Source organism: Mobula hypostoma, chromosome 14, assembly GCF_963921235.1.
Source record: "Mobula hypostoma chromosome 14, sMobHyp1.1, whole genome shotgun sequence".
NCBI classification, from domain to species: domain Eukaryota; kingdom Metazoa; phylum Chordata; class Chondrichthyes; order Myliobatiformes; family Myliobatidae; genus Mobula; species Mobula hypostoma.
Window position 1 is genome coordinate 56,379,068 of NC_086110.1, and position 23,630 is coordinate 56,402,697.

General features: G+C 39.9%; 1 protein-coding gene across 3 annotated transcripts in view; it reads left to right on the forward strand.

The window, feature by feature from the left end:
- LOC134356308 (hepatocyte nuclear factor 4-beta-like) overlaps positions 1–23,630 on the forward strand; it is a 61,416-nt gene that overhangs the window by 15,137 nt on the left and 22,649 nt on the right. For all 3 annotated transcript variants that reach the window (XM_063067170.1, XM_063067169.1, XM_063067171.1), the window contains exons 2-3: positions 7,386–7,560; positions 18,385–18,479. In XM_063067170.1, the coding sequence (XP_062923240.1) occupies positions 7,386–7,560; positions 18,385–18,479 (270 nt within the window). The remainder of the gene's footprint in view (positions 1–7,385; positions 7,561–18,384; positions 18,480–23,630) is intronic.

Here is a 23,630-nt window from a genome sequence, read left to right on the forward strand (position 1 = left end):
AAATTTCCTGCCATAAACCTCCAGGTACCGTCAACTTGCAGATGCCTTGGAAGCAGCCGACCACAGCCAACACTGAGTCCATCCGTCTGAAAACTTCGTGCTTCCGACAAGCCCTTCCGATACAGCCTCCCGAGCGCCATCCTCTGCCGAGTGCCTTTGACCTCGGCCACTGAAACACGCAAAGCCAAGGATTTCGGGGCTTCTGCTCTGGAGATTCCAGTTACCACACAGTAGCAGCAGCAGCAAAGCGGACATTTCAGAAGTTTTCCGGATGTTCCTCCGTACTCTCATGTGTGTCTCCATCAAATCAGAATTGTGCACGGTCCCCTACTTGACAGATTACAGATATCATTCATTCACTGTAGAGGCCGCCCGCGCTGCCGTCGCGCCGCCATCTTCTTCTTCTCCTCCTAGGATCTCTAGTTTATTGTCTAATGAATGAGAAATCTGCGTATCCAGGTGGAATAAATGATGCTAGCCCTACTTTTGACAAAGGAGAATGAACTTCAGGCAAGCTGACCAATAATTCTCCTTCAGTAACATCACTAACACAAATCAGCAGACAACGAAGTACAGCTGTATTTCTCTTTACAGAAAAAAAAACAGTTGGTATACTGCAGAAAAGTTTTAATTGACAATGAACTGGCTTTAGGTTATATTCAGGATGTGTAAGATATATATTTAAACTTAAGCTTATTTTTAAATGAATCTGTTTTTGATTGAGAAAAAAAAACTTTGCAAAATAATGCCATAGCTCTTTTGTATTGATCTGAATCATAGGCACAGGAAGACAACGATAAGTAAGAGTGATTTCCAAGGATATTGGCCAGTTAACTTGGTTTGATGTATTTTCAATCTCAAAGAGACAAAGATTCAAAGAATCATAGTATATTTAATATCAAAGTCTGCATGTAGTATACAACTCTGAGATTTTTCATCCCGCAGAAACCAAAAAAAAACACACCATGGAACCCTTTCAAAGAAAACATCAAACATGCAATGTGCAAAAAAAAAGGACAAATCACACAAATGGCAAAAAACGAGTGAAAAACACAGAACATAAAACATCAAACCACAGGGTCATTGAACAGTCTCAGAATGCCGAGTTTAGTTCAATTCAGTTTAATTTAGTACTGTGTCGTCTGTTGACTGCAGGCCACAAAGCAGGTCTAGCCAGTCAAATGCACAAAATAACAATAAAAAAAAACTGAACTCATGACTAGTTAATGAGCCGTAACCAAATTTTACATTAGCCGTAGTTTCTGTACGTTTAAGTTTGATTTAAATTTGACAAAGTAAAACAAAAAAAACACAGCGACAATGGAAATCATCATGATCTGCAGGTTCCTCCACACAATACAATTGATTTAATGGAACATATGGACTCAAACATGCTTTTGACTAGGTTTTAGATTCAGTTGACTTTCTACCTTCTTTGAGATGGTTGTAGATAATGTCTGCTACTTTGGAAAATGTTTTACAGTTTTTGGAAAATTTTCCACAACAAGATATTAAATAACATTCCCATTGGGAATATCTTGACAGTTGTTCTTAAGCATGAAATAATACTGACATTGAATCATCATCTGTAACTATTTAGGCTGTGTGTTTCTAATAAAACACTAACTTGATTTAAGTGGGAAATTTACCAGCATTATCATTTTTATGCTTGAAACCAGCTTTATATTTTGACCAAGACTCATTAAGTACCAGCCCCAGGGATGAGCATGAAGATAAGCACGAATTCATTTTATGCTGCTTGATCATGGTCCCTCTTCTTGTCTGTGACTGTTTGACTATTGAGTTCATTCTGTTAGCTTTACTGTTTGGTGCTTTTTTACTATTTGGACATAATGTCAGGTCTATGAATGCTCCTAGTCTTTGTCAGCTTCAGAAAACATTATGCCAATAGAATTAGAAGAGAGGTGGGAACAAGCTCATATGGAGCACTGAGGCTGGCATTGTCAAATTGGGTTAAATGGGCTGTTTCTGTATCATACATATGTCATTTTTGTTACCTTAAATAACTTTGGACATTCCTATTAATCTTTGACACATGTGTCAATGCAAAATAGATCTTAGTCATTTATAGCCACACTTATATATACACATATAACTTCTGTTTTGAGAGACAAATCATAAATACTAAAAGATTCTGTAGATACTGGAAATCCAGAGTAACACACACAAAATGATGGTTGAATTCATCAGGTTAAGTAGCATCTATGGTGAGGAATAAAGAGCCGACATTTCAGACCGAGATCCTTCATCAGCATTCCTCAGCATCGATTCTGCCTGACCTGGTGAATTCCTCCAGCATTTTCGGTATGTTATTCTGCTTTGAGAGAACCACTTACAGATTAATTTTAAGTTTTTTTAAACACAGTTTGCATTTTAGGTCATATTATCCATTAAAGTAATTGTTGTTAAGTTCCAATAAATGAATATCTGTGTGGTAACTAAGTATTATGAATGAATATATTTGTATTTTTATCGACAAGAAATGTTAAAACATGCCAAAATTAATTACAAATGAACAGGTCAAAAATCAAAACAAATCAATATGTATTTGACCTACAAATATGAAAAGTAATGCCATATTTAATCAGTGGAATGGCTGAGGGAACCAAGTACCTAATCAAGCAAGCTATTGGTTGCTGTCATCACAAAGTAGAAAAGGATATGGTGTGTACCATTAACCATACCTTCAACACCTCCTGGCCAGTAGCTACTTGCTCAGCCATGTAGACACAATACAGCTCGCTGAAGATGCATTCTGCATTAAAGCTTCACATTAAATATTCCCAGTGCTTAACAAGCTGAACTAATTTCTCTAGATTTAGAAACATAGAAAACCTACAGCACAATATCCCCTTTGCCAATCACCTGGAGCTCTTGGCTCCATCCCTCCCCCTCCTGTCTTCTCCTATCATTTTGGATCTCCCCTCCCCCTCCCGCTTTCAAATCTCTTACTAACTCTTCCTTCAGTTAGTCCTGATGAAGGCTCTCGGCCTGAAACGTCGACTGTACCTCTTCCTAGAGATACTGCCTGGCCTGCTGCGTTCACCAGCAACTTTGATGTGTGTAGCACAAATACAGGCCCTTTTGGCCCACAATTCTGTGCTGAGCATGTACTTACTTTAGAAATTACCTAGGGTTACCCATAGCCCTCTATTTCTCTCAGCTCCATATACCCATCCAGGAGTCTCTTAAAAGACCCTATTGTATCTGCCTCCACCACTGTTGCTGGCAGCTCTTTCAACACACTCACCACTCTCTGCATAAAAAAAACTTACCCCTGACATCTCCTCTGTACCTACTTCTAAGCACCTTTTAACTGTGCCCTCTCACGTTACCCATGTCAGCCCTGGGAAAAAGTCTCTGACTATCCACATGATCAATGCCTCTCATCATCTTATACACCTCTAGCTGGTCACCTCTCATCTTCTCCCACTCCAAGGAGAAAATGCCGAGTTCACCCAACCTATTCTCATAAGGCATGCTCCTCAATCCAGACAACATCCTTGTAAATCTCCTCTGCACCCTATCTATAGTTTCCTATAGTGAGGTGACCAGAAATGAACACAGTACTCTAAGTGGGGTCCGACTAGGGTCCAATAAAGCTGTTTACCACTCGGCTCTTGAACTCAGTCCCATGGTTGATGAAAGCCAATGCACCGTATGCCTTCTTAACCACACAGTCAACCTGCGTAGCAACTTTGAGCGTCCTATGGACTCAGACCCCAAGATCCCTCTGATCCTCCACAATGCCAAGAGTCTTACCATTAATACCATATTCTGCCATCATGTTTGACCTACCAAAATGAACCACCCCAGTTATCTGGGTTGAACTCCATCTGACACTTCTCTGCCCAGTTTTACATCCTATTGATGTCCCGCTGTATCCTCTGACAGACCTCCACACTATCCACAACACCTACAACCTTTCTGTCATCATAAAATTTACTAACTCATCCCTCCACTTCGTCAATCAGGTCATTTATAAAAATCACGAAGAGAAGGGGACCCAGAACAGATCCCTGAGGCACAGCACTGGTCATTGACCTCCATGTTGAATATGACCCGTCTACAACCATTCTTTGCCTTCTGTGGGCAAGCCAATTCTGGATCCACAAAGCAATGTTCCCTTGGATCCCATGGCTCCTTAGTTTCTCATTAAGTCTGGCAGGGGATACCTGATCAATTCCTTGCTGAAATCCATATACACTACATCTACGGCTCTACCTTCATCAATGTGTTTAATCACATCCTCAAAAAATTCACTCAGGCTCTTATGGCACAACCTGTCTTTGACAAAGCTATGCTGACTATTCCTAATCACAGTTTGCCTCTCCAAATGATCATAAATCCTGCCTCTCAGGATGTTTTCCATTAAGTTCCCAACCACTGAAGTAAGAACATTTCCATGTAAATTTTTAGTCCTAATTTTTTGGAGTTAATTAAGGTATGTAATTGGATTTCACTTGAAAAACAAATCTTGATTATGAGAAATACATGATCTACATTTAGTATGCATGGTGTAAGTTGACTCTCACATCAAATAATCATTCGAATAATTGGCTTCTCAGTTAGTTTATATTTCCAGTTTTGGAATGCTGCCATAACCCATTAAAAAGCACAAATGGCCATAAGACTTGACATTAATTATCTCCACTCAACAAAGCTAACAGTATGAACTTAATTACCTCAAATACTAACATATAAGTTGTGGAAACTATGATTAAACACTACAGTTCAGACCTATGTGTGATTATGAACAGAAACATCTCTTGACTATACAGTATAATCTGGTTTATCATTTTCCTTATATAATACCTACATAGGTACCATAGATTGGAAAGTTCTGCAACAAAAGATGCCCATTTGACACATTACATCCATGCAGGCTGAAAAGAACGTTTGAAATAATTCCACCTAGCTTATAGAAATTTATCACGTTTCTCAGTCATTTTTCTGCAAAGCGTATCTTGTAAAACTGCTGCTGGTATTAGATATGTACTTAATTCAACAATAACAATGAGTGGAACTGGATCAGAAAATGGAAATAACAACACACACAAAATGCTGGAAGATCTCGGCAGGTCAGGCAGCATCTATGGAAATAAATAAACAGTTGATGTTTCGGGCTGAGATTCTTTGTCAGGACAGGAAAAGAGGGAGGAAGAAGCCAGAATTAAAAGATGAGGGGAGGGAGGGAGAGGAAGGAGGATAACTAGAATGTGATTTGTGAAGCCAGGTGCGTGGGAAATGTATAAGGTTGCAGATGATGGAATCTGATAGGAGAGGATAGTGGACCATAGGGGAAAGGGAAGGAAGAGGGGACACAGGGTGAGGTGATCAGCAGGTGAAAAGAGGTAAGAAAGAGGCCAAAGTTGGGAATAGAATAAGAGGGGAGGGGGATGGAATTTTTTTTACCAGAAGAAGGGATCGATATTTATGCCATCAGCTTGGAGGCTACCTAGATGGACTATGAGGTGTTGACCCTTCTCTCGGAGGGACCTCATCATGGCACAAGAGGGGGCCATGTTGAAATGGGAATGGGGAAATTAAACTGTTTGGCCACTGGGATGTTCCAGTTTTGGCAGATGGAGAGGAGATGCTCGACGAAGCAGTCCCCAAGTTGGGTCCCTCCCAAAAGGAAACAAAATGTTAGAAAATAAGTGAGATATGAACAAAGAAGATGTACATGTGTAAAAATATGAAGGATAATGCGATTATCTAAATTGTTAAAGTCATTAATGGGGAATCTATTACCATGGTTAACCGTACAGTTCTCGGCTACATGCATTTGTCTAATGTGCTGCACCAGCGAAGATGCTATATTTCAGATGAGGTATTAAATTGAAACACTCTCGACCATCACAAAACCCATGCTGAAGCGGGAAGGATTCCTAGGATCCTGCCCAATATTAAGCTCTCATTTGACAGGAAGCAATAGGAATCAGGTTATTATTACATTCTTGACTTTTATTTGGAACCATGCAAATTCACTGCTAAACGTGAGGACATTTAATATATTTGCTTAAAGTCAAAGCAATCAAGGGTGACACTTCAGACCTCAGACCTCCTGCAAACAGTGGGCAAGGCTCCTCGTTTGGCAATTACTGGGAAACAGCTTTTCCCATTTGAGAAATAAAAATTTGGCCAGAATTTATGAATGAAAGAATAATGGAGGGAAGGGTTAGATTGATCTTGGAGCAGCTGAGAAGGTCAGCATGACATTGTCGGCCAAAGGGCCTGCTCTGTACTACGTTACAATTTGCTAGAACATGTGCACATATCTACATTGGATGTTAGTCATTACTCGCCTGAGTAACATAAACTGTGGGATTATGATGTGACATGAAAGACCATCTGCATTGTGGCTTTGCCAATGTCATTCTAATGATGAATTCCTCATGGGTGCAGTGACAGAGTCCAAATGTGCAGCATTTCCTCATTGTTTATGCCTGGAAGTCAGCTCATTGAACCCATGCACCTTTAGACGTGCTGCAGTAACAGTGAACTGATTCTTTTCAATAGAGAGGAATAGCTTTATGTAACAAAGGTCAGTATTAAGACAAATATATTCCTTTAAATTAGTTAAGCTTACCTAATGTTTTAAAAATATTTGATGGAGTTTTGATATGCTTTAATTTCCTTTTTTAATAATTTTAATACTATTATTTTATTTCTTTAAATTTTAATAGTTTTAATTGAATATTTTTGAGTGTTTCCTTATCTGAGCCATTCAGAAATATTTAGGGCTAGTTTGCAGGTTTTATAGTCAGTTAAGCGGAGAGAGATGGTTCTCAAATCTCTTCTCAGAGTAACATATACAAAATGTTGTAGGAACTCAGCAGGTCATATGACATCTATGGAGAGGAATAAACAATGTTTTGGGCCGAGACCCTTCCTCAGGACTGATGGTAGTCCAATTTTTGTTCTCTTCTGGGATATAGGTATCATTGGTAAGACCAGCATTGATTCCCAACCCCAGACAGGAACGATAAGCTAAACAAACAAAAAACAGTAAATATTGAAAATACTCAGCAGATTGGGCTGTGGGAAGAGAAGTAACTAAGATTTCAGGTCATCTTCTTGAACCACTGCTGCCCTTGTGATGTTGAACATGTAGTAAAACTGAATGGCTTTTACCTCTAACCCTGGACACCTTATCACTGCAGTAGCTATGGAATATTGCTGAAGCCCACTGAGCCAAAGCCTGACCGCTCTAACACTGGCTCACATTTAGATACTAGCGATTAGACAAATATTGGGGAATATAGACTTTAGTATGGGGAAGGTCCTTGGGCTATTCAGGCGAACTCTTTGGATGTTGAAAATTTGCTGTCTGTATTGTAACTATGACTTTTTTCTCTTAGAGACCGTTCCCACAAATGTCAGTACCATCAACGTGTTGATGGACCATGGTGTTACAGCCCTGTGCTCAATCTGTGGTGACCGTGCAACAGGAAAACACTACGGTGCTGCCAGTTGTGATGGATGCAAAGGTTTCTTCAGGAGAAGCGTTCGGAAAAATCATGTCTATTCATGCAGGTAGGCTTCATGTTGGGCTTTGAACAACTAGAGGCATGTCTAAAATCAACAATGCCTTAGCTTTACCATAAAACCAAAAAACATAGGAGCAGAATTTGGCCATTCGGGCCATTGAGTCTGCTCCACCATTCGAACATGGCTAATTTATTTTCCTACTCAACTACATTCTCTTTGAAAGTGGGAGGGGGAGGGGGAGGGGGAGATCCAAAATGATAGGAGAAGACAGGAGGGGGAGGGATGGAGCCAAGAGCTGGACAGGTGATTGGCAAAAGAGATATACCTCCCCCTCCCACTTTCAAATCTCTTACTAGCTCTTCTTTCAGTTAGTCCTAACGAAGGGTCTCGGCCCGAAACGTCGACTGCACCTCTTCCTAGAGATGCTGCCTGGCCTGCTGCGTTCACCAGCAACTTTGATGTGTGTTGCTTATATTTTCTTTCCTTGGCCCAGTGAGATTTCAGCTAGTGCATTATTGAATTGAATTGACTTGATTTTTTTTTCTTACATCCTCCACATACATGAGGAGTAAAAATCTTTATGTTACATCTCCATCTAAATGTGCAATTTATAATAATTTATAACAAATAGAACAGTCAATATAATAGAGTACACTCAAATCAGCGTGAGTTCATTAGTCTGATGGCCTGGTGGAAGATGTACATTAGTACTATTGTTAATCAGTTATCTCATTTCAAACTAGTCACGAGTCAAACTCAGTTCAAACTTGTCAAACTGGTCGCTCCGGCTCAGCTCCTCACCAGGCCTTTCTATGCCAGGAAACTAGGAGCACACAGTTCATATTAACACAGTGTTGACTTGGTTCTTCTTTCTCAAAGATTTGCCTTCTGTTAGTTTCCTACCACCAGAGTGGGCATTACATATGGTGAACCTCGCCACCCATCAAACAGACAAGCAAATTCACTAAATTCTAACCTTGTTTACTTCTTAACATGCAGTTTTTATACAATAGGGCCAGACTGTTCTAAAATAATTTCATAATCTGAACATGTGATAATAAATAGTTGTGATTCAGACGGATGAAGTCACCATTGCTGGAATTATCAGTTAGAGGCGCCACAAAGAGTCATCGGTCTTGTTTGTTCCTGTACAACAGTGGATTCAGGTTATAAAATAATAAATGTGTTTGATAATATTTGACAATTATCCTTTCAACATAAAAAGGAGCTTAGTTGTGTAATGCATGGATCTATTTTTTTAGAGCAATGACTCCCCTTAGCACTACGCATACACTGATAACTTACCTATGCATGTTGATCGGTTCTCAATGCATATCTCTCTCTCACTCTCTCTCTCTCTCCAATGCGAATACACCAGAGAATGCCATCTTCCATGTGTGTGCTTTCATTTTAATTGTGATATGTAATTGCACAGACGCAAAAAATACTGGTGATGAGTACAAACCTGAATGTCAACAAATATCACCAATGGCAGACGGGAAGGGAGAGAGACAGCAAGAAGAAAGAGTTAATCAGTATGGAGAAGGCCATGACAGATGTGAAGAAAGAGATGTGTGACAGTGCACAGTGAAAGATGCACAACTCGCCAAGTTAAAGTGAAAATAACATGATGATGGCCTTACACGGGAAAGTTGATAAATTTGATAGTGCTAATAAGGGCTGGGAATCATATATCAAGAAGGCTGAACTGTGTTGTAACGTGAACAATGTGGATAAGGGGAAGTAAGTATCCACACTTCTTAGCTTAATGGGTGCTAAAACATATAGGCTCTTACACAACGTAGTAACTCCTGGAAAGCCAGCAAGCAAGATGTTCAACAAAATTGTTCCCATCTTACAAAATTATTTAAACCCTAAACCACTGGCAGTAGCTGAGCAATTTAGATTTAATAAAAAGAAGCAGTCAAAGGATGAAAGCATTTCTGAATACATTGGAGAACTTTGCAAACTTTCTCAATACTGTGACTTCAGAGATGAACATTGATGCATTAAAGGACAGGCTTGTGTGTGGCATGCATAGTCAAAGCAATCAAAAGAGGCTACTATCAGAAAGAGACCATACTTTAGAATGGGCATTGTCTTTGCAATATCATTGGAGACAGCAGCAAAGGATGCAGCAGAACTATAGAAAAAATGTTTAAAACATGAAATGCATAAACTCTTTCTGAATGGTACGAAAATCCAAAAGTGTTATCAACGTGGCAAATCCTCCCATGATGCAAATAACTGTTGGCTCAAAAAAATGTTTGCAGGAAGTGTCGCAGACAAGGTCACATAGAGAGAGTACGCAAATCAGATAAAAAGCGCAAACAAAGAGAGAAACCTTAGAGTTTTGCTTTAAACACAAAACCAGACAAATGCATAAAGTGATTCAATGTGCAACTGAAGCAGACAACACAGAGTCTGACAAGGGTGAGCTGTCATGCCTAGAACCGTATAGTATTACTGGAGCAATCACAAAATCATATGGATCACAACAGATGTGTCTGGTGTAAAACTGAAAATGGAGCTGGCTACAGGGTCAGCTTTGTCTATAATTGCAGAAGCTGACTACAACAGACTGTTTTTTAAGCTCCCATTAGAAAAGACTTCAGTGATGCTAAAGATCTACACAGCTGAAAAAGTGTCTCCCAAATACAAACTGAAAGTAAATGTGATGTGCAGAGGCAAAACACAGTTGTTAGAGCCTTATGTATTGAAAAGTGGAGGGCCAGCACCTTTTCAGATGTGAATGGTTGAGAAAAATCCAACTAGACTGGCACACAATCAAACCTCTCAATGTGTCATCAGCAGGCAACTGCAACCCGAATGGTAGCAGTAACCGGAGACTGGCACAACTGCTTAATGCTATTGAGAAGGTGTTTGAGAAAAGTATTGGCAAACTCAAAGGCATGAAGGCCGGAATTGTACTAAATGAAGCAGCAACACAAAGATTCCATGAAGAGCGCCCAGTGCATTATGCATTACGTCCTAAAGTGGATGCTGAACTTCAGAGCTTGGAGACATCTGGCATTCTCTCCAAGGCTGAGCGGTGCGATTGGGCCACATCCGTTGTCCTGGTGATAAAGAAAGGGAAGTCCGGAGCTGTTTGCATATGTGGGGATCTCAAAGTGAGCATCAATCTTATGCTATGTACTATGCAGTAACCCTTGCCATGAATAGAAGATATTTTTGTGTCCTTGGCAGACAGGGAGAGGTTTGCAAAGATTGCCTTTTCACAAGCCTGTCTGCAAATTGAGATTGAGGAGTCAAGCAAGAAGTTCTTCAAGGAAATAACAAGCAGGATGGACAAAGGAGAGGCAGTGGATGTCATTTACTTGAATTTTCAGAAGACATTTGATAAGGTGCCACACATGAGTCTGCTTAACAGAATAAAATACTATGGCGTTACAGGAAAGATACTGGCATGGATAGAGGAATGGTTGACAGGCAGAAGGCAGTGAGTGGGAATAAAGGGGGCCTTTTCTGGTTGGCTGCCAGTGCATTTTGGTAAAAGGAACAATAGTACAGACTATAATCAAAATGGGGAGAAGGTTCAAATGTCAGAGGTGTAAAGGGACTTAGCAGTCTCCATGCAAGACTCCCAAAAGGTTAATTTACAGGTTGAGTCTGTGGTAAAGAAGGCAAATGCAATGTTGGCATTTATTTCAAAGGGACTAGTATATAAAAGCAAGGAGGTTATGCTGAGGCTTTATAAGACTCTAGTCAGGCTGTAATTGGAGTATTGTCAACAGTTTTGGGCCCCATATCTCAGAAAGGATATGTTTTCATTGGAGGGAGTGCAGAGGAGGTTCATGAGGATGATTCCAGGAATGAAGGGGTTAACATATGAGGCGCATTTGGCAGCTTTGGGCCTGTACTCACTGGAATTTAGATGACTGTGGAAAGGGATCTCATTGAAACCTATCAAATGTTGAAAGGAATAGATAAGGTGGATGTGGAGAGCATGTTTCCTGTGGTGGGAGTATCTAGAAGTGGAGGGCACAGCCTTAAATTTGATGGGCGACCTTTTAGAACAGAGGTAAGGAGGAATTTTTTTAGCCACAGAGTGATGAATCCGTGGAATGCTCTGCTACGAACTGTAATAGAGGCCAAGTCCATGTGTATATTTAAGGCGGAAGCTGATAGTTTCTTGATTGGTCTGGGCATCAAAGGATATGGCGAGGAGGCAGGTGTATGGGGTTGAGTGGGATCTGGCATCAGCCATGATGAAATGGCAGAGCAGATTTGATGGGCTGAATGGCCTAGATCTGCTCCTATGTCTTATGGTCTTCTGGTCCCTGTATAGCATTGGAGCCATTTTACAACACACTAGGAAAGATGGATCTGAGCATCCAATTGCATTTACTTCAAGATTACTGACAATCACAGAACGCAACAATGCACAGATCGACTGAGAGGCCCTTAGTCTCATGTGGGGAATAAAGCAGTTCTGCCACTACCTCTACAGACAAAAGGTTACGCTAGCGAGAGATCATCCCCCGTGTCCATTTTCAGTTCCAGGAAGGAAATCCCAGTGATTACTGCTACCTGTTTGGCACTTTGGGCAATTTCCTCAGAGCCTACTCTTATGACATAGAGTTCAAGGATACCAAACAACACAGCAATGTGAACAACTTGTCACGCCTTCCGCTATTGTCAACTGAAGAAGAAAAGTCTTCAAACTGTGAACCAACAGAAGTGTTCCACACAGCATTGGTGGACCAGTTACTGGTTAGAAATTCTGAAATACAAAGAGACACAAGGAATGATCTGACATTGTCAAAGGTCTATCACATCACCATGCAAGGATGGCCATCTCGTGGTAATCCATTGTTTCCAGAGTTCTCAGTGAGACGAGACCACTTGTCCATATTTCAAAAGACCCTGATTTGTGAATCTCTGTTGTGGTTGCCTCTAGACTGCACACCAGAGTGTTAGAGAATCAGCATGAAGGACACCTGGGGACCCGGGTAAGAGTCTTACCCGGAGCTACGTGTGGTGGCCAGGAGTAGATAGACAGATCGAAGGCATGACCAAAAGCTCTTTGGGATGCCAAGAAGTTCAAAATGCACCCCCAAAGGCATCTTTACACCTGTGGGAGTGATTGTTGACACCATGGCAAAGAGTGCATATTGACTTTGCTGGGCCATTCATGCACTCCTTGTTTCTGATTGCTATGGATGCTCATTTGAAGTGGTTGGAGGTCATACCAGTGAAGTCAACCACCTCCAAAAAGACTGTTTCTGCCCTAAGGACTTTCTCCTCCAGAAATGGCTTACCTGAACAAATTGTGAGTGACAACAGACCACAATACACCTTTGAAGAGTTCAAAGTATTCATGAGAAAAAAAGGCATCAAACATTTCAAATCAGCTCTTCACCACTCTGCAATGAATGGGTTAGCTGAAAGGTTTATCCAAACTTTCAAGAAGTCCAATAAAGCTGTGGAGAAGTAGGACATTTCTCTACAGCACAAGGTGGACAATTTCTTTTTGTGCATCAGAACTCTGTTCATGTGATGACAAACCAAACACCGGCAACGCTGTTCATGAGCAGGAATCTGAGCTTTTCCATAGACCTCCTGAAATCAGATCTCAGAGGAAAGTGCAGAATAAACAGTTCAGCCATTTTACAAGTGAATCAGCAAGGAGCTTCAAGGTCAGACAGGAAGTCCTAGTGTGTGGTTATTGAGAAGACAAGTCGACACCCAGTAGGATAGCTATGAGAACTGGACCACTGATGTACACAGTGGATGTTGGAGACCAGACATGGAGATGTCATGTGGGCCAGATACTGGATGCTCAGCCTAAGAATACAGCTGAACCAACTGCATCCAACAAGACAGACACATTACAGCCACCGGACTTTATCTCCCAGTGATGATTATGTCACTAACAGCAACATGACACATGCATCAGAGAAAGGTGCCTTTGTCGAGATACCTTTCAAACCTGATGCCACTCCACAGATCCAGAGGCTCTATCCTGAAAGAGACAGAGCGCCACCCAAAAGACTGAATCTTTAGAACAGTGGAGTTAGCTAGGGATTGTTACTTGAAAGCATGTTTACCTGAATATGCAAACAACATGAATTCTGCAGATGCGGGAAATTCAAGCAACACACATCAAAGTTGCTGGTGAACGCAGCAGGCCAGGCAGCATCTCTAGGAAGAGGTACAGTCGACGTTTCGGGCCGAGACCCTTCGTCAGGACTAACTGAAGGAAGAGTTAGTAAGAGATTTGAAAGTGAGAGGGGGAGGGGGAGATCCAAAATGATAGGAGAAGACAGGAAGGGGAGGGATGGAGCCAAGAGCTGGACACGTGATTGGCAAAGGGGATATGTCCTCCTGTCCCATGATCTTCTCATATCCCTTTTTGCCAATCACCTGTCCAGCTCTTGGCTCCATCCCTCCCCCTCCTGTCTTCTCCTATCATTTTGGATCTCCCCCTCCCCCTCCCACTTTCAAATCTCTTACTAACTCTTCCTTCAGTTAGTCCTGACGAAGGGTCTCGGCCTGGAACGTCGACTGTACCTCTTCCTAGAGATGCTGCCTGGCCTGCTGCGTTCACCAGCAACTTTGATGTGTGTTGCTTTACTTGAATATGGTTTGTCAAAGAGAAATTGAATGTCTTGTTACATATACAGTTTTATGTCACATTAATCTAAAGGGTAAGGAAGTGTAACATATGGATTTATTTCAGTTAGAACAATTATTCCTCTTAGCATTACGTATGGACTGATAACATACCTGTGCCATCTCCCACGTGCGTGCTTTTATTTTAATTGATATATAGTTGCACAGACACAATAAGATGCATGTTAAAGTTGCACCCTGAAAGGAAGCATCATCATTGCTCAAAAATAAAAAGGGTTGTGGCCTTGATGTAATTTATTGTAGTGAAAACTCCAAACCATAGACTGCAGGTAGAACAGCAGCCTGTTTTAATCTACAAGACAATTTTCAAATCTTAATATGAAAAACGATGCTGAAACGGATAGATATTTTTGTCAATTGGACAGGGAGTCTTGAGTGAGTATGAACACCAAGAATGTACTGGTCTGGAGTTCAGGAAATAGTATTCTCGTAAACTATTTGGAAAATCATTTGTATTCATCAGTATTGGAGATATTACCTTGAAGAATGACACAAGAGACTGCAGATGCTGAAGGCTGCAACAAAGAACAGTCTGCTTGGTCAAGTGGCAATCTGTGGATGGAAAGAAATTATCAACTTATGGGGTCTAAACCCTGCATCAGGACTGAGGTTGAAGAAGCGAGCAAAGAGGAGTGATGAGAATGATGACCGAGGTGATTGTTGGACTGAGGAAGGGTGTAAGGTGATAGGCAGATTGTGCCAGCTAAAGGAGTGGAGCGAGGCAGAGGCAGGTGAATAAGAGACAGTAAGCAACATACATTGCTGGAGGAACTCAGTAGGTCAAGCAGCATCTATGGAATTGAATAAACAGTTGATGTCTCAGGATGAGTCCCTTCTTTAGGACCGGAAAGGAAGAGGGAAGATGCCAGAATAAAATGTGGGAGGAGGGGAAGAGCTGGAAACAGACAGAGAGAAACAAAATGGAGATGGAGCAAAGGAGGGGAGTGTGAAGATTGGAACCAGCTGCTGGACAGAGATAAGCAAGAACACAAAGGGCTGCTAGCAAAGGAGATGAGAATAGGAACTATTAGGGGAGAGGTACATTTTTGTTTTCCCTTGAATAAATACTCATTTTTCTGAAATTGGGATGGCAATTTGAACTAAAAAAATCTACTTCCACCCTTTCTCATATGTGTGCATGATACATGGCCAATATTAAAAGCATAAGTATCTACTGAAAACACTATCAATCAATGAGGCAGAAATGAATGGACCTTCTGCCCTGATTATGTGCGCAGTAGTTTAGGAAGAAAACTGTGCTTTCCTGAAGAGTAGATAAAAGTACAATAAGGTGAAGTTAGTTGCATACAAATTATGTGCAAAAGTTGAATTTCAGTGACATAAATGAAACAACCTACAGACTTAGTTGACAGAAATCACCCAATTATCCCCACTCTACCTTAGAATAGCTTCAATATTATATGCAGTTTGCAAGAACGATTTGGGAATGAAGCTGACAAACTTAAAGCATAAATAAAAATGCACCCAAAGCAATATAATAAGACAACTAGGTGTGCTGATATTACATATCTAAGAAAAGTTACAGCCCATAATAAAATATAATGTGCTCTTATAAGATGAGTTATGGATTGTGGACTTTCTCAGACATGTTTTTTATATTCTGTTTTTATCACCTGCTCCTTTTCCATTTTGTTGTGCAAGAGGAGGGTGTTTGAGGGTTGATATTCTATTGTGCTGTTAGTTTCTTGTGTGGGGGAAAGGTTGTTTTTGGGGGGGTTGATGTTCTTGTGCCATTTTGTGTGGGGGTATGGGGGTTTTGGGGGTTGATGATTGGGATGCCGTTCTTCTGTGTGTGTGTGTGTGGCGGGGGGGGGGGGGGCTGGTTTTGATGTTCCTCCCAGAACGCCTTTCATGTTCTTTCTTTATTTTGTGACTATCTGGAGAAGACAAATTTCAGCGTTGTATACTGATACATGCTTTGATATTAAATGAACCTTTAAACCTTTTTTGAACCTTTTATTTCTATTAGTGAAGAATGCTTGCTTCATATGGATTCACAGAGATGTTCAGATAGCCTTGAACTTGATTGTAGGAACTTAATAATATTACCTTGAACATTTAATAAAATACATTTCAACACTTAATAAATGAAAACAAGTGGGGTATGTTTTTAATCTGTATTCACTTTCTTAAACTGGACCTTGAACTATGGGCAAGTGTAAAATGAATTATAGTGAATAGTTTGCTGCTTTTTGAGTTCCTTGCATATGCTTTCATTTCCTCTAGATATTTAATAACCATTCAGTCAATAATCAGTCTAAAATATTGCTTCCAGCAATCTGACAGGTTAATCACACATTAAAGGTACTAAAGAGATTAATAGAAATTGTGACAGTTTTTATTTTACATATACTTCTGGTGCAAAAGATTTTTAAAGTCCTATTTAAAGAAAAGATTTTTTTCCCTGTGTCCTGATCAGAATTCGTCCCTTTATAAACATTATTGGAATATGATTACCTGGCTCTGGGACCTTGCCATCTTTCCATATATTGTAGCAGCAAATAGATTTAATAGGCTATGAATTACTCAGCAAGCCAGGCTTGGAATCAGAATCAGGTTTATCATCACTGACGTGTGTCGTAAAATTTGCTGACATAAAAAATTACTAAGTTGGGAAAAATAAAATAGATAGATAAATAAATATTGCGAAAGAGGAATGTGAGGTAGTGCTCATGGCCTGCTGAGGAATCTGATGGTGGGTGGGAAGAAGCATTGAGTGTCACACTTCGGGCTCCTCTACCTCTTCCTCGATAGTAGCAATGACATTAAGGCATACTCTGGATGGTGAAGGACCATAATGACGGACACAGCCTTCTTAAGTTTTTGAGGTCTTTTGAAGGTGTCCTTGATGGTGGGGAGACTTGATTCTGTGATGGAACTGGCTGAGTCTGCAATCATCTACAGCTTTCCTCTGTGCTTTGGAGCCTCCATACCAGGCAATGATGCAACCAATCAGAATGTTCTCTAGGGTACATCTGTAGAAATGTGCTAGAGTCTTTGGTGACAGACCAGATCTCCCCAAACCCATAATGAAATACAGCCATTACTGTGCCTTCTTCATGAGGAGTTTGAGATTTGTCGCTTCATCTGTTGGAAGAGAAGCAAAGTTGACTTCCAGATGGAAAACTCATTCTGACAATGAGTCCTCAATCTGAAATGTTAACTCTTTTCCTCTTCCTACAGACAAGGCCTAACTGTTCAGTACTTGCAGCATTTCCTGCTTTTATTTTCAATTTCCAGCATTTACTGCTTCTTGCTTTACATTTAATAGGCTCTGTAGTATATTGAATGAAGATCTTGTATTGTGTTGGATAAATGCAAGTTTGTTTGTTTAAGATTCTTTGTTCCTAAATGAGTAAAAATCTCATGTTTTGCTCTATCTGAGAAATCTGCATTGTAAACACTAATGACAAAGTTAGCCCTTATAACATTTCAGTCCAGTGGAAGCCTGACATGGGTTATGGTGGTGAGATTTATCATGGAACGATAAATGAGCAGCTACATGACTACAACATGAAGACATAATAAAGAATTAGGATAAGGCCATTCAGGAATCACTCAGTCATATACTACTTTAAGCCTCCATATGAAATATTTATGTTCCCTCAGTAAGTCCATTTCTTAAACAGATATAAGTTTTCATAATTACTTTAGGAGTCAGCTGATCTTCAGTATGCAATATCAGAAGTGATTACCCTATGCACACAAATGAAGGTGAATTGCCTATATGATTTCTTAAAGACAATATATGAATAGTTTGAATCTTTGGTCTCAATGATTCAGGAACAGCTTCTTCCCTTCTGTCAATTAATTTCTGAATGGTCATTGAACCCATGAACACTACCTCACAACTTTTTTTATTCCTATTTTTTTGCACTACTTAGTTAATTTAACTATTATATATATATACACACATACACACTGTAATTCACGGTTTTTTCTCTATATTATCATGTATTTCATTGTACTGCTGCTGCTAAGTTAACAAATTCTATACCGTATGCCGGGGATATTTAACCTGATTCTGATTCTTTATTTAAATTACTTCTTATAGTGTATAAGGCCAATTGGTAAGATGAGGTGACATTTTTAAAAACTCTGCTTTGTCTCTTGTAGAAAATAATAAACAGCTAACAATTGAAAAGCCATTTTAGTGGACAAAGTAATCAACAATATCTTCCCTATCTACAGGTTTAGCAGGCAGTGTGTGGTCGACAAGGATAAAAGAAACCAATGTAGATACTGCCGACTGAAAAAGTGCTTCAGGGCTGGGATGAGAAAGGAAGGTAAAGGACAATTTGTTGCATTCTCCAGTCACATCTGCATTTAATTGATGCCTTCTCCTTGATATATTAGCAGTGGTCACCTTGTAGCCAGACTATTACATACAACACCACTCAGAAGTGATTAATATTACCATAGCAGACTTCCTTCCAATATTGCTTTTAGACAGGAAGGTTGTTTTATGTCTGTCCCCGGCATATAAATTCCCACCTAGACCATTCTTGCAAAGAGTTGGATATCTCTATAAATCCCTTATTCTATCAAAACTATATTAAGTTCCTATTTAGATCTTCAATTCAGACCATTATAGCTTTGTCACTCCTTCCTTTCACATGTATCTTGTCAAAAATTGAAGTTAAAAATGTTTAACTTGGTCACGCCCACCAACTAACTTGCCTAGCTAAATAAATGTTGTGCATAACAGATTAGTTAATGAATACATTCTGCGCTAAGATAAATTGCCATCATCTTTCTGGGATGCACAACATACAGAAATAAGTAAGTGTAACAAATTCAAATCAATCTTCACCCATCATCTTTTAGAATGCCCAGATATTCCATCTGCAATGCCACTACATTGCATTGATTTACATGGCAGTGTGGTTGCATTGGCCACAATGGCTTGATGCAGTCCAACTTGTTGTATTGGGATGAAAAAACAAGGGTATGGGGCTAATTTAAGCAATTCTTCTTTTAAAAAAAAGTCAACATGGTTATGATGAATCAAATGACCTCCTTTTGAGTTAGAAAAGTACAATACAGTCCAGACCCTTTAGCCTGTAATGTATTGCCAAACCTTTAATCTATTCCAAGATTAGCCCAACTCTTCCCTCCCACGTTTCCCTCCATTTTCCTTTCATCCACATGCCTATTAAGGTCTCTTAAACGTTCGCAACATATTTGCTTCTACTGCAATCCTGGCAGGGTGTTCCATGCACCTACAGCTCTGTGCAAAAGCAACCTGCCTCTGCCTATACTGTACTTTCTCCCAGCACCTTAAAGTGCCCCCTTGTATTAGCCATTTCTGCCCTGGAAAAATGTCTCTGACTGTCCAGTTGATTTATGCCTCACTATCTTGTACAACTCTATCAAGTCACCTCTCATCCTCCTCTCCAAAGAGAAAAGCCCTAGCTTGTTCACCCTATCCTCATAAAACATAATCTCTAATCCAGCTAGCATCCTGGTAAATCTCCTCTGCAGCCACTCTAAAACTTCCATATCCTTCCTATAATGAGGTGACCTGAACTAGACACAATATTCCAAGTGTAGCCTTAATGCTAGAAACCTAGATTTTTGAATGTTTTGATGGCTGACTAAACTGGGATTATATCTTAAATAGATGCCAAAAGATTTTTTCCTATTATTTTGGTAGGACTAGGTTTGATGACTGATGGCTCATTACTGACTGCAAATACTGTGCTGCAATGTACAATACAAAGACTTGGCTGATCAGCAAATTATACAAGTATATAATGTATGTTTTATCTTCTCGTTCTAATTGCCAGGCATAACTTTAAGGTGAGAGTGAGAGAGTTTAAAGATTTATGTAGCATTTTATTTATTTATTTATTATTGAGGTACAGCGTGTAATAGGCCCTTCTGGCTCTCCAAGCCATGCCGCCCAGCAATTCCCTGATTTAATCCTAGCTGAATCACAGTTTACAACGACCAACTAACCTACCAACCAATACATCTTTGGATTGTGGGAGGAAACCAGAGCACCTGGAGGAAACCCATGCAGTCACGGGGAGAACGTACAAACTCCTTACAGGCAGCGGAGGGAATTTGAACCAGAGTCACTGGTACTGCAAAGCGTTGTGCGATCCACTATGCCACTGTGTTGCTCTCATTACACTGTGAATATTAGGTGCCTGGAATGCCCTGCCAGGGGATGTGGTGGAAGCAGATTATCATCATGATCATTATATACAAAATGCAGCTAATACCTGCTTGCATTAAAACTGCAGCCCAATACAAGTGTCAAAACCATTTCATAACTATTTTCAGTAAGATGATTTGAGTGGCTGATACTGCAGGGGCCAAACAGCATGGCACAAATTTGGTGTTGCATATAACAATCAAGTCCATATTGCTTCGTGACATATTACATTGTATGTTCAATGGTTCCAATTAATATCAGAGAATGTATACAATATACAACCTGAAATTCTTGCTCCTTGCAAACATCCACGAAACAGACAAAAACTCCAAGGAATGAATGACAGGGAAACATCAGAGCCTCAAAGCCCCCCACCCCTCCCCCTCCCATGTACAAGTAGCAGCAAAGCATCAACCCTCCCCCATGTGCCTCAGCAAAAGCACAGCCCATCACCACCCAGCATGCGAGCAATAGCAAAGCCCCCAAAGAGACTGTGATCAGAGTCCATCAAAAAAAAACACTAGCTAGTCAAATAATTTGTTGGTTACATTTGAAGTTACTTTACAATTGCATTGGTTAGTTAGATAATTTCTTCACACTGGTGAGTATATTGAATGGGCTGCCAAACGAAGTAGAAGAGGTAGGTACAATTATGATATTTAAAAGGCATTTGGACAGTTACAGGATAGGGAAGTTTTAAAGGGATATAGACTAGCTCAATGAGCCATCTTGGTTGGCATGGATGAGTTTGGGCTGAAGGGCCTTTTCTGTGCTTCATGGCGTGCCATTGAGACCCACACTTACACTGATAGCTTTTCATCTCCTGTTTTAAGAATATAACAAATATAACCATAAGATGGCTCTTTAAGCCTGCAATGCTATTTAACATGATCACGGCTGATTTTTCACATGTGTATCATTTTTCAGTGCTATTTTTATACACCCTGATTCACTAATACCCAGAACTCCAGCAATCTCTGTTTTGAATAAACATAAATGACTGAGCTTTCACAACCTCTGGAGAATCCCTAAGGTTCACCGCCTTTGAATGGGTAGACTACATTACTAATACACCTGCAACCCATTGAGGTGAAGTTTGTGTTAAAACTGCTTTACAATTTCTCTGCTTTTTATTTTCAGTGAGAATTTTTTTTTCCTTTAAAGCAGTTCAAGCACCTACATTCCTTTTTAAATATAGCCAGAAAGACTGGTTTTGATAAACTAAGCAGTATTTAGAAGAATGTTTCACTCTCTTATTCCTTAATTTGCCTGGAATCATAATTCTGTTCTAGTATACCATTACAGCAATCCCTAAATATCTCAAGAAGGTTCTGCAATGGCACCTGCTTCTCGGGAGACATCATGATGTAAAATCATAGCATCAGTTAAAATTAGTTTTTCTACTCATTTCACTAAGCTAATACATTTATTTCTCCCAGTACTGCATGAAAAAAATGAATCATAAACATGTGAGAATCTGCAGATGCTGGAAATCCAAGGCAGCACACACAGAATGCTGGAGGAACTCAGCAGGCCAGGCAGCATCTATGGAAAGGAATAAACAGTCAATGTTTCAGGCTGAGACCCTTCATCAGGACTATCATCCTGATGAAGGTTCTCGGTTTGGAATGTTGACTGTTTATTCCTTTCCATAGATGCTGCCTGGCCTGCTGAGTTCCTCCAGCATTTTGTGTGAAAACTGAATAACAGCTTTTATGTTTTCATTTCTGCGATGGGATTTATCCCATGATAAATTGCTCTATTTCATAGCAGCTAGCATCAACTTGTTACATTGTTCTGAACCTAATATGTGTAATGGAAGTTTGCCAGCTGTGTATTTTACTCTCCTCTAGTTCCTCCTTTCATTTGTAACCTTCTTTGATCTTTCACCCTATTCTTTTCCTGCCCCTCAATTTTTCTGAAAGATCCCAAAACAGGCATTTGGCTCCTTATTAGTATTTTCAGAAGGCCTAACATCTGTTGTAGACAGTCTTGTCTGACATTCTAAAATTGCCTTATCCACTTTCAGATCAGTCGTTTTTCAGGAACCTGGGGTGAGGCCTGGTCCGACCTTTCAACCAGGGCATCCATTTTATGGGCCTGTTACATCAACTCAGTATCTTTAAGCTCAACTCATGTTGGTTTTCATTTTGCTGAACACAAATACATGTCATTAAGTCTGATGTACTTGGGGAGTCACTGGGGAAATAATCCTTTTTAACGCTTATGAACAGAAAAGGATAATAGTCTATTATCTTTAATGTGGTGAAATATTAGATAGATAGTCTGGGATTCCAAGTTGTCTCAGTCAATTGGTTCATTTAGAAATCTGAGTTTATGATGTTCTTATGCAGAAAGCCATACACACTTGCAAATTATGTATATCACTATGTTGCATTTATTTTATAACATTGCAATTAATTGCATTTAAAGCTGTGAAACCATAGTATAAATAAACATACACAACATTTAATTTGTTTAAAACTTATTTTGAGGCAAATTCATTTTTATCGATTCTTTTGTTGTGGTGAGTGCTTGAAGGATTTGGTGCTATATTCAGCACCACATTTTACCTCAAACGACCATCAGATGGTTATCTCTTTTTGTAAGAACATATGAAACAGGAGCAGGAGGAGATCACACAGGTTCTGCACATTGATGCTAAGAAATTCATCCTCAGGATCAGATAGCGGTGTTAGAGGGACGTTTTACAGATTGGAAGTCTATGAGACCAGTAGAATACCACAGGGATTAGTGTTAGGACACATATATATATATATATATTAATAACTTTCTGAAGTTAAATGGGATTAGCAAGTTTGTGGATGGCAAACAAGTTGGTGGCACTCTGGATAAGGAGGGAGGTCATCTAAGGCTACAGGAGGCTTTACATCAGATAGAAAGTTGGAGAGAGTGCATGTAGAAGGAATTTAATCCCCATTAGTGCAAGGTGGTGCATTTTGGGAAGTCAAGACCAGGTGGGGCATGTACAGTAAATGGCAGGATCTAAGGAATGTTGAAGAGTAGAGGTATATTAGGGTTTAAGTCCTTAATTCCCTGTAAGTGGCAACACAAGTAGCTATAGTGGGGAAGCTGGCTCTCAGAATTCTTGCATTCATAGGTAGGGTATAGAATATAAATGTTGGGACTTTGCCAAACACTAGTTAAGTTGCACTTGGTGTATTGTGTGAAATTCTATTCACCATACTGGAGACAATACAAAAGAGATTCACCAGGATGTTGCTCGGATTTTTTGGGGAACGATTAGATAGGC